An 11,562-nucleotide genomic window follows, 5' to 3' on the forward strand; every position below is an offset into this window, starting at 1 on the left:
CCTCCTCTTGCAGCTGCCTGGTTTCCTGGAGCTCATCGTGGAGTCTTACCGTCGCTGCCTCATCCAGATCTTTGGTATCCTGGAGAACTACGAGGTGGGAGCTGAGGGCCAGAGGACTCTGCTGGGGCCCGACCCACTTAAAGAGGAGGAGGTGCTAAAGGAGCCTCCAGCTGCCGCCTCCCAGTGTAACAGCCAATCAGGAGAGGAGCAGGAGATACGGAGGAGGTCAACGGAGGAGATGTCACCGCTACTCACGACTACTCCCACCATCACCGCTGAGGACACAAAGAACAACGAACCAGTGGAGGAGGAGGTGAAGGTGAAGGAGGAGCAAGCAGAGCCCCACCCCCAACAGGCCAGCAAGTATGACAAGCTGCCGCTCAGGGTGGAGGAGAAGGGGGAGGAGGTGGAGGAGGTGGAGGAGCGCTGGGCCGAGCTCAGCCGACCCAATGGCTTCCTCAGCGGCCTCCTGCTCTGGAAGGCCGGGGGAGGAGACTCCACCGCTCACATCCAGACGCACTTTGAACCCTGCACAGTAAACTCCGCCCCCCCAGAGGAGGAAACGTCACCTGAAACACAAGGTGACGTTTTTATCTTCTGTACGGTGGCCACATTTATATTCTATTAAATATTCATATCATACATGTATGTGTTTAGTTGTATTGGTTCTGCAGATGTTGATGATAAATCAATAACTAATTAACATATTATTAATAGTTTGATTGATTAGATCTTCAGTTTGTTGTAGTTCTGTTGTTTCACCACTAGCTGGTGCATCAGTTTTCATTCTCTGGTTATAAACTCCACTCCTTATGTTCTGCTGTCAGAGGTCAGAGGTCAGAGGTCACCAGCTCAGAGTCCCATCAGCCACCTGGAGGACGAGCCTCGCTGCTGGGACCAGGCGCCGCTGTCCACCGCCGAGGCCTGGCAGGACTCTTTGGCCAAACGCTGCATCTGCATCTCCAACATCGTGCGAGGCCTCTCCTTCGTCCCTGGCAACGACGCCGACATGTCGCAACATCCCGGCCTGGTGCTGATCCTGGGCAGACTGGTGCTGCTGCACCACCACCCCTACAGGAAACTGACGCCGCCCACCTACCAGCGGGAGGAGAAGCCGGGTCTGGCGTGCAGCCGTGACGAGTGGTGGTGGGACTGCCTGGCGACGCTGCGGGAGAATACGCTGGTGACGCTGGCCAACATCTCGGGCCAGCTGGACCTGTCGCTGTACCCCGAGAGCATCTGCCTGCCCGTCCTGGACGGGCTGCTTCACTGGATGGTTTGTCCGTCCGCCGAGGCCCAGGACCCGTTCAGCTCGGCGGGCGACTTCTCCTCGCTCACCCCTCAGAGACTGGTGCTGGAGTGTCTGTGCAAGCTGAGCGTCCAGGACTCCAATGTGGACCTGCTGCTCGCCACGCCGCCTTTCAGCCGCCAGCAAAAGCTCTTCGCCACGCTGGTGTGCCTTGTAGGTGAGAGGAAGAGCCAGGTGTGTCAGGAGATGGCGGTGGCCGTCCTGTCTCACCTGGTGCAGGGCGACTCGACAGCGGCGAGGGCCGTCACCCTGCAGAAGGGCAGTGTGGGAACTCTCATCGGCTTCCTGGAGGACAGTTTGGCCATGGCTCAGTATCACCAGAGTCCACACAGCCTGCTGCATGCCGCCGCGCCGCCGGAGCCGCCCAGCGTCAACATGATGTGTCGCGCCGCCAAGGCGCTGCTGGCCATGGCGAAGGTGGAGGAGAACCGGACTGAGTTGGTTCTGTACGAGAGCCGGCTGCTGGACATCTCGCTGTCAGCCGCCCTCAACTCCTCGGTGGCGGCCATCATGTGTGAAGTACTGTTTAAAATCGGGCGCTCGTGACACGAACACTGCCACGAAGCACAAGCTCCGCCCATGTGACGAACTGGCTCCAACTATATTTTTATTTAAAGAACAGAAAGATTTACGTACAAATAAATATAAATAGAATCTATAAAGTTCCTCTGCTCCATCCACAAATGTTATTTGGGATTTTTAAGTCATTTTAATACAAAAATATTTAAAACCGTTTATTTTTATTCTTTTGTCAGTTTGTTGTGTTTTTTGTTTTAACCAAAGTTTAACGGTGGAGAAATCTCGCGTCCCGGCTCCTGGTGATTTAAACGGAAGTGGACGGTTCTTTCTGTTTGGGGGGCGGGGTTTGTTAGATATGGGGGCGTGGTCCGATTATTTAAGTAGTGACACGTGTTGTAGATAAGACGTCTTTTCTCATGTGACGCAGGAAACGCTGACGTTCAGTCTCTTTGTTCTGGTGCAATAGGTTTGTTGTTCAGTATTTTACAAACCATAGCAGTATGGGGGTGGGGGGAACTGTTTCACTTCCTGTTTTTTAAGAACTTTTCTGTCTCCACAGTTGTCATCCTCCTGTAAATAGAAAATGTACATCAGAGCTCCAGCAGAGGGCGACACCTGGGGACGTCATTTCTAATCACAACTCTGCTCACGTGAACTTTTCGTGTCTCTGCAGCTGGAGAAGATTTTTCTGTATAAAAAACCTCAGTTTCAGAAGGTTTGACGGAGTCGGGTGTGGAAGGGTGCGTTTGATTAGAGAGACTGTGTGTACAGGAGGGGGGGGGGGACTGCTCATCATGTTGCTTACTGACAACTTCAGAAACAACAAATATAAAGAGAGAAAAAAGAAAATGTGGACGTCAGTTTCTCTTGTTTGATCGGACGGACTGATCTTTACATGTTGACGAATAAACGCATCAATCAGTCACATTGTATTTTTATTTATTCCATTCACAAATCACAGTTCTGTCTCATAGTCTTTAACAAGGTGAGACGTCCTCTGTTCTTAACCCTCAACAAGAGTCAAACTACTAAAACCTTTAACAGGTAAAGAAGGTAGAAACCTCAGAGACACACGTGAGGATCCGTCTCCCAGGACGGACACAAGTGAACAGATGTCCCGTGGAACAGAGAACATCAGAGAGATCAGAGTATTTACAGCTTTGATTAGAATAAACACTTTGTAGCTGAAGGTCAATGAACTGATGGATTATTGTCAGTAATGGTCGAGTATCTGAGGAGAAATATTATATATCAAGCAGACTTGTTGTGATCATAGTCCACGGTCAGGTCCCATACAAGTCCACGGATCAGGATCCACCACGGTCAGCAGCCAGCTCGATCGTGGTCCACCACCACGATCAGATGCCAGAAGTATCGTGAGCATCATGAACGCAGCTCTGAACTCGTTTTATCAAACATCAAACAAATGGAACACTTCACAAATATCCGATTTATTTAAACTAGTGAACTAAACATGCCAACGTTTCATCTCATTCATCAATTTCACGTGATTCTGAGCCATTTGGCCATTTTCAGTATTGTTAGTTCCCATCGACTGCTAAAGACTTGGCTTAAACCATTTTTCCCAAGCTGGGGGGTGTAAGTGAACACAACTTTACATCGCTGCCATCTTGTGGTGATGACATCGCTGAACAAACATCGGTGTGATAAGTACGACTTTAAACGACAGAAACCACGTCTAGTTTGGTCCATGTCCCATCTGCCAACATGGAGGAGGAGGGGTTTATGACCATCCATCGTTATTTGCAGTTTACCATTATTTTAACATTCGATGTGGAGTGGGTGGAGCTCCAACATCTTCAACCAGAACCAGACTGGAACCAGGACCAGGACTTAACTGGTCCAGCGGAGTCTCAGACTCTGCTGCCTCCAGAGAAAACGATGACAAACAGCTGCTGAGTCTCATTTGATTGGACGACGTCACTTTGACTTGAAGACAGAGTCCCAGTCCAGAGGTTCAGATCCAGCTGTGGCCTCGGCCGACTTTGGGATGGAGGGGAAGACGGACTGCATCTTCAGTCTGAACTCTGACAGCTGAAAGACAGGAAGACGAGTGAGTCCAGAGTCGGCGTCTCGTCCAACTTCTAACGTGTAGTTTAGATAATAAGTTATTTAGCTTTGATAATACTTTATTTCATAATCTTATTTTTAGACAATTCTAAACTTAAATGATTGAACAAAGCATTGAATAAATGAATTGTTAATTTATGTGAAACTGTTTAAGTTACATGACTAATTAATTCCTGTTTCTAAACATGATTTCATAGCATTAATGTTAATGTGTTTTCTGGGTGAATTAATCCTTTATCTCAAAATGTTAATGTTTTAATGTTTCCTTAAGTTTTACAACTTTTCTTAAATATTTTAATTATATTATCAAAACATTTCAACTTTTCATTTTTCCTTGAAAACTTTATACATAGAATTTTACTTTACTTATTCTCAAAACATTTTCACTGTTTTCTTTATTCTCTTCAGCAAATTTAGTTTTTGTCAAAATGTCATTTTATTTAAAGTATTAAAATTGACATTTTAGTTTTTCGCAGATTAAACTGGGTTCAGTGCGTAAACAGTTTGGATACGTACAGAGTGAACATCGAGAACTTTCCAGACGGCGACGCTGAGCAGGCCGACTCCACACCAGGCGAACAGAGACCCCCACCCCAGAGCTCGCAGGGCGAGCGCCGCCCCGCTCTCCGGCACCGCCGCCGCCGGCACCGCCCCCTGGGGAGGAGCCGGAAGGAAACAACATGGAGTCACAACATTTCCCGCTGCAGACGTTTCTTTTCTACATGCACAACATACAAACTAATGTTAAAGATAAAATTTAGCCTCAGATTTTCTTTGACGTGAAACTAAATAAAACGTTTTTGTCTCGGAGGCTCAGACGTCGATGCAGACGACAAACACAGACTCTGTTTATCTGGCGTCCGCGTCACGTTTAGTCAGATCCTGTGAGCAGCCAATAACCAGACGGTCACCGGGACCAGGTCTCGGGTCTGGACCACGACACAGCGAGGAACGTTTTCCACTTCGACCTGTAGGATGTGGACACGTGACCTCACGTGTCTCCAGTGGGAACTGATCACATCACAAATTTAGAATCAACTTTAATCGTTGAGTAAACGAACGGTGACCTCTGAGGAAACCACGACTCAGCAGCTGAGAGGTCAAATAAGCATGTTTGAGTTTGGAACACGTGACCTTCAGCTCTGGAAAGAAAAATATTAAATCCACATTTTTCAATCAATGAATGAATTCATCTTCATTGATCGATGATTCTTATTGTATGTATTATTCTGTAAATTAAACAAACTGCACCTTATTAAACCAGTCGGGGTTTTTTCTCTTGACCAGCGCCAGCGTGGAGCCGAACCCCGCGACCAGCCCGGCGGACGCCACCGTGGTGAGGAACGCTGCCCCTGCAGACAGGAAGTGAGGTCAGAGCCTGGGAGACATGTAAACAATGTGAACTAAGTAAATGTACTTCGTTACATTCCATCCCCGAGGTAACGCAAAAGTAATCCTGACAAAACGTCTCGCTTTGACCCTTCAGGGCTCCCGTAGAACAAAACTATAAAACATAGAGCTGAGCAATAAAACATCAAGAATCAAGATTCAATAATTATAACAATGTCATTGATCTTTTAGCAAAACTAATCACGTGACAGTTAGCGTCATAATTATCATTTTTATCTGCGGCAGCTGCAGGAGGTGCGGGGGCTGCGGGGGGTGCAGGAGGTGCGGGGGCTGCGGGGGCTGCGGCAGCAGCGGCTCCTCACCGTGAATCATCTGTCGTTTCTCCTTCACTTCTTCTCTCGTCGTCTCCTCTGCGGAACCCTCCGCCGCCATACTGCTGCGGTCCGTCAGCGTCTCGTCACCGGGCGGAAACAAGCCGACTCGGAACCAACGAAGTGGAGCAGAAAACACCAACGTACAAAGTGTGTGCGCTTGCGCGTGTGTGTGCGTGGAGGAGGTCTCACTCCGTCCTATAATATTTATCGATGCATTTGCTGATTTTGTCTTTGATGAAATATTTGGTCTAAAACTGTTTTCCACATGTTTTCAACAAAAAAGAGGTTTATGAAGTTTTGAATCAATAAAACAATTATGATGATATCAAGTTATTTATTCTTGAGAATCTTCTAAACAAAGTGAAACATCGTGGAAGGAGTTTTCCAACCTTTAGAACATTTCATCTGACCGCTAGGTGGCGACACTGACTGTGACCATGACAACATAGACGTACACTGAGTGGCGTTGTCTTCCTGAGTAGCCAATCAGAGCGCTCGGCTCGGCAGTCACCTGGAAACAGTCGGGTTCGGGTTATGGCAACTTCCGGGGAGACGTTTTGGTTTGAGAGGAAAAAATGAAGGTGAAAGGTACAAACAACACAAACACACAACAACAACAACAACACAGACACACACAACAACACAGACACACAACAACAACACAGACACACACAACAACACAGACACACACGAACCAGGAGCTCCAATCTTCTAGTTGTATTCTTAAAGAATCGCACGACACTTCATGTGCCGCGTTGCGGGGTTTTAGCGCCAAGTTATCATGGCGACATGTCTTGAATATATTTAGACAGACACTAACTATGAATGATTCAACACACACACACACACACACACACACACACGTAACGAGCGTGTTAACGTGTCTGCGAGTCACAGCTTCGTGTTTTAGTGGCTCGTTGTGAATCTTGTGTAACGTTGATTTCGGGCTCTTTTGTAACTCTGACCCCCCCCGCTCAAACTAACACTTGACGGCTCGCAGCGCCGCGCAGGTCACGTGAACGCGACTCGAGCCTGACTGGCCCGCTGCAGCGTCGGTTTAAAGAGCCACCCACCCAGCCGCGCTCTGATTGGTCAGCTGCGTTGAAGCGCCAAGATTCCAATAAAATGAGAAGCAGAGAAGAAGAAGCTCCAGAGTCAGTGAGCCGCCATCAAGCAGAGAAGAAGAAGCTCCAGAGTCAGTGAGCCGCCATCAAGCAGAGAAGAAGAAGCTCCAGAGTCAGTGAGCCGCCATCAAGCAGAGAAGAAGCAGCAGCAGAAGAGCAGAAGAAGCAGCTCCAGATCCAGAAGCTCCAGATCCAGAAGCTCCAGAAGCTCCTCTTCGTCAAGATGCTTCGTGCTCGCTCGCCTCTTTCCGTCCGAGCAGAGAAGTCCCTGTGCAGTCAGACCGACAACATGGCGCTGGACAAAGAGAACACGGTGAGAGGACAACCCCCGGAGCTTCTTCTTCTCCCTCGAACTGACTCCAGGGTCCATCCGGTGGCTGTGAGATTGACGGTGCTCTTGTGTGTTTGCAGCCTCCCGGTGTGAACAGCTCCCGCATCCTTATGTCGAAAACCGCGCGGAAAATCTTCGACGCTGCGGTAAGTAAATCTGTTGAAAGCTTCCGGGTTAAAATCGTCATCACACACGTCACCTTCATTCACAGTGACGTCACTGAGCGGGAGTTTTCATTGTTTCTCACATGGCGCCTAAAATGATTTGGTTGTGGCGCCAAACTGGCGATCAGCTGTCCGCATGACGTCACTTCCTCGGCTTCTGTGTTTTCATGTTTGTGTGAATCAGTCGAACTTTATTAACACTGACGTCACATCAGAATCCACTGGGCTCAGGTCCTGAATGATGTCAGATGTTCAGGTCAGCTGACTGCCCATGTTGGTGTCCAAACTGTTCTCACGTGTATCATTATACATTTGTGAGTTTGGACACAGACGCCTACTTTGCATGATCACTTAAACAAAGTCCACTTGGATCTGAACGGTTCAGCTCCGAAGACTTCAGAATCAGGAACTGCGTGAACGGACTAAGTATAAAATGTGTCTTCTGTTGTTTCCAGCCCAAAGCCGTGAAGAAGAAGAGCAGCAGCGAGGAGGCGGAGCCGCTGCTCAAAGACAACCCTAGCCGCTCGTCATCTTCCTCATCCAGTACCACACATCGCATGGCCAAGAAGGCTGAGGCGTCTTTCTGACCGCAGAGGAGGTACATCGTGACCGCGCGCAGTGCTGCACGGGTAACGTGGTCGTGAGTGACGGCAGCTGCCAAACGGGCTTGTTCTTGGTTTCCCCAGGTGGACCTGTCCAAGGACCTGCAGCACTGGGAGTCTCTGAAGGACGAGGAGAGGTACTTCATCTCTCACGTGTTGGCGTTTCGCCACATGACGGCATCGGCTAACGAACCTTGTGAGTGAGCTGAGCGCCGGAACCGATTATTGATCTGTTTATTGTTTGTGATCCGGGCATCAGTATCTCTGAACTGTCACCTGTGACCACCAGGTGGAGCGCTTTATGCAGGAGGTGCAGGTGACGGAGCCCTGTGTTTGCACGGTTTCCAGATCGCCATGGAGAATATCCACTGAGATGTACAGCCTCCTCATCGTACACGCCACATCAAGGAGCCCAAAGAGGTGAGCTCCCTACTGTCTCCCCTACTGGGGCCTCCTGTCCGTGCGTTGTCTGACGCCGCGCTCACTGGCCCTCAGAGAATACCTGTTCAACGCCACGAGACTCTGCCCTGTGTGAAGAAGAAGGCTGACTGGGCACTCAACTGGATCGGCAACAGCAACGCCGCCTACGGTAAAGCTGCTCGCCGCGACCCCGCGTGACGCTGGTGCTCCTGGTCGACCAGGTTTGGTGTTGATGATCTGTATCTTGTGTTGATCCTCCAGGAGAGCGAGTGGTGGCCTTCGCGGCCGTGGAGGGAATCTTCTTCTCTGGTTCCTTCGCTGCCATCTTCTGGCTGAAGAAGAGGGGCCTGATGCCCGGCCTGACCTTCTCCAATGAGCTCATCAGCAGAGATGAGGTGACCGCCTCGCGCCGACGCCACGCCCCCACACGTCCAACCAATAACTGACCAGCTCGTTAATGCATCGGCTGATCACCGTAAATTCACCGTTTAAAGTAATCAAATAATCAGCAGGTTGATCGGTAATGAGAATATGAGACGGGCGTGTTTTCTGCAGCTCTTCAGGTTCCTCAGATCAGGAAGATGTTGTGTGAACCAGCAGCCGGACGTCGACTTGTTGGCGCCACGTCGTCTTTTTTTCAGTTGTTAAAAACATGAACGTGATGAATTGTAAACGATCAGAAATGATCGGTGGAGTAAAGAGATGAATTCTGTCAAAAGTTTAAATGAACATTTCTAGAACAATATAAAAGCTTCGCTCAGGTTTCACATGTCACTTCTCTTCTGGTTTGTGGTGAACTTAACAACTTGTATAATTTAGATGAAACACACTCGTGAAAACATCACCAGGATTATTTTATATAACATTTCTGTCAATCGATCCCTTTCACCTACATCTTCCTCACTGGAGCTTTTGATTGAAACGATGCTCTGTGTTTAATCATGTGACCTCTGACCCAGCTTGGACGTGTGTGTGTTCGCATTAACAGTGTTGTTGTGACTGTGCTGGGCGTTCAGGGTCTGCACCAGACTTCGCTAATCTGATGTTCAAACACCTGCTCAACAAGCCGTCTAAAGAAACCACACTGACATCATCAAGAACGCCGTGGCCATCGAGCAGGTCGGTCCTCGGCAGTGCGCGCGCACCAACGTGTGTTAGTCGCCGGTTGAACTGTGTTTGTTGACCTGTTGTGTTTGTTTGTGCTTCAGGAGTTTCTGACGGAGGCTCTGCCCGTGAAGCTGATCGGGATGAACTGTGACCTCATGAAGCGGTACATCGAGTTCGTGGCCGACCGACTGATGCTGGAGCTCGGCTTCGCCAAGGTAACCGCCGCCGGTCTGTGGCCCGGAGGGGCGGGTCTGTGATGATGAGACGCGCAGGGGTACGGACCTCAGCCGATGATGGGGGCTGAGTGCTGCTGCGTGGTCTGATCAGAGGACAAGTGGTTCACTGACGGACGCCAGCAGCACGACACAGACGCCACGCTGAACAGACCCCGACTTCACTGTTGTGGTCAAAATTAAAATGTCAACTTAAAAGCGTTTTAAGACTTGCTCTCTCTGCTCTTCTGATCAGCGAGAGCAGTGGATTGATTGAAAGTGATTCAGGTGGTTTTTCTCAGTGGATTCAAATCAACTCAGGAGCTTGTGAAGTTGTCTTTGTTGATTGAACTAGATTTCACGCCGCTTTGAGGAGAAACGAGCTTCAGATACTCTGCTGAATAGAGTAACCGACGTCTGGTCTCTGCAGATCTACCGGGTGGAGAACCCCTTCGACTTCATGGAGAACATCTCTCTGGAGGGAAAGACCAACTTCTTTGAGAAGCGCGTGGGCGAGTACCAGAGGATGGGCGTCATGTCCGGCTCCACGGACAACACCTTCAGGCTCGACGCAGACTTCTGAGGCCGGAGGTGCACGGAGCAGCGCTCGGTCACATGTTCCAGCCGCCGCAGCAGCTGAGCTCTGCAGCAGGACCATAGGTTTTCACTCTAATTCAACATTATCCTCTGTCCCAGAGGAGGCTGGCATTTACCCAGCCCTCGAACTTCCAGCAGGATAGAGGTGTGTGTGTACATATGTGGGTTTTAGTTTGTACAGGACATTTTATTAAATGACGGCAGTTTCTGTAAATAAAGTCTCTTGTTTTATCCCCATTTTTAAAAAGTACAATGTAAGTAGATTTCAGTCTGTTTTATATGATCTTTGTCTTGAGCTGTCAAATGTACAGTTTTAGTTTTTAATGTATGGACTTGATTTTTGTAATAAAAGTTGTATCAACAAACCTGATAATATTCTTGTTTTTATTCCGGAGGTTGTTTTTTTTTAAGTGATTTTCATGTTCATATTTTGAAACACTTTTAAATGCAAGCGTCACAGTCCAGGTACCTTTTTATCCTTTGACTATCACAACTGGTTCTAAACCAACCTCGCTGGCAGGACATGTTCTCCTTGATGACCATGTCTCTCAAAAGCATCATAACCTTTTCGGCGTTCCACTCTTGGTCCTTATTATTATTATTATTATGCCTATAGATGCCACCACCGGGAAAAGTTATTAGACCATGGTGCAGCTATCATTGGTATGCTGATGATACTCAGCATATTCTGTGGCGCCAGATGACTGATGTTCCAAAATTAGAAATTGCTTCTTCAGCGTGGAGAAAGGATGAGCAACAATTTACCTGCATTAAAATGAAACTGAAATTCTTCTAATTGTTTCTGGTGACTGAGACGTGGAAGCAATATAGTTTGTCTTTGGCTAATTGTACTTTGTTGCTTCTCGTTCTGGTTGGTTCCTCGTGTTGATGCACGTGTGAGTCGCTCTGGATAAAAGCTTCAGCTCAGTGAAATGTAACAAAACATTGTTAGCAAACTTGGAAGTCTGGTGCATCACCACGAATCAAAAGTACAGAACCTCGGTGTCGGTGAATTGATGTTGAGAAAGTAACGATATCTGTCAGTGTTACAAAAGCTGAATTGAAGCAGAAACAAAATTCAATATTAATGTTGATAATTTAGAGTTTAGGAAGCTGATGACGCATTTTCAGATCATACATTTTTATATCGTGTCGATCAGAGCTTTTTCTTGGGTTAGGGTCGAACACTATCGACTGACATTTTGGGCAAACTAGTTTTTTAATAGTGAATATTTTTTAGACTCAGTTTCACGGGTTGAAAGAACAAAGTGATTTCTTGTTTCTAACAAATTAAATAAAACGTTTGATTAAATACATTTTTTTAAATAAATGGATTTATTCGCGTCAACTCGTGACTTCCGG

The 11,562-nt window shown here is 47.9% G+C and overlaps 2 protein-coding genes, 1 non-coding gene and 1 pseudogene across 3 annotated transcripts in view; 3 read left to right on the forward strand and 1 right to left on the reverse strand.

Annotated features, from left to right (window-relative positions):
* The window catches only part of LOC118099873 (AT-rich interactive domain-containing protein 1B), an 18,999-nt gene extending 16,248 nt beyond the window's left edge, over window positions 1–2,751 (forward strand). Inside the window, 2 exon segments of the mRNA XM_047337954.1 lie at window positions 14–581; window positions 828–2,751. Coding sequence (XP_047193910.1) covers window positions 14–581; window positions 828–1,855 — 1,596 coding nt within the window. The 3' untranslated portion in view covers window positions 1,856–2,751.
* A 508-nt stretch (window positions 2,752–3,259) lies between these two features.
* On the reverse strand, window positions 3,260–6,019 carry tmem242 (transmembrane protein 242). The gene is made up of 4 exons (XM_047337961.1): window positions 5,632–6,019; window positions 5,171–5,271; window positions 4,436–4,573; window positions 3,260–3,883 (listed from the first exon to the last, which is right to left on the reverse strand). The coding sequence occupies exons 1-4, from the start codon at window positions 5,699–5,701 to the stop codon at window positions 3,770–3,772; spliced, it is 423 nt and encodes a 140-aa protein (XP_047193917.1). The 5' UTR covers window positions 5,702–6,019; the 3' UTR covers window positions 3,260–3,769.
* Window positions 6,020–6,684: 665 nt separating this feature from the next.
* On the forward strand, window positions 6,685–10,565 carry LOC118103993 (annotated as a pseudogene).
* Window positions 9,642–9,777, forward strand: LOC118103997. Its single transcript, XR_004694996.2, has one exon. It is a non-coding gene; the product is annotated as a small nucleolar RNA SNORD94 (small nucleolar RNA).
* Window positions 10,566–11,562: the final 997 nt, after the last annotated feature.

The sequence above is a fragment of the Hippoglossus stenolepis genome, chromosome 20, assembly GCF_022539355.2.
Source record: "Hippoglossus stenolepis isolate QCI-W04-F060 chromosome 20, HSTE1.2, whole genome shotgun sequence".
Taxonomy (NCBI): domain Eukaryota; kingdom Metazoa; phylum Chordata; class Actinopteri; order Pleuronectiformes; family Pleuronectidae; genus Hippoglossus; species Hippoglossus stenolepis.

Coding starts and splice junctions, on each gene's coding strand:
- tmem242 (XM_047337961.1), bottom strand. CDS start 5,701: ATGGCGGCGGAGGGTTCCGCAGAGGAGACGACGAGAGAAGAAGTGAAG. Junction 4,574..5,170: donor ACCCCGACTGGTTTAATAAG/GTGCAGTTTGTT, acceptor GCTCCTCCCCAG/GGGGCGGTGCCGGCGGCGGC. Junction 3,884..4,435: donor AAGTTCTCGATGTTCACTCT/GTACGTATCCAA, acceptor CCTGTCTTTCAG/CTGTCAGAGTTCAGACTGAA.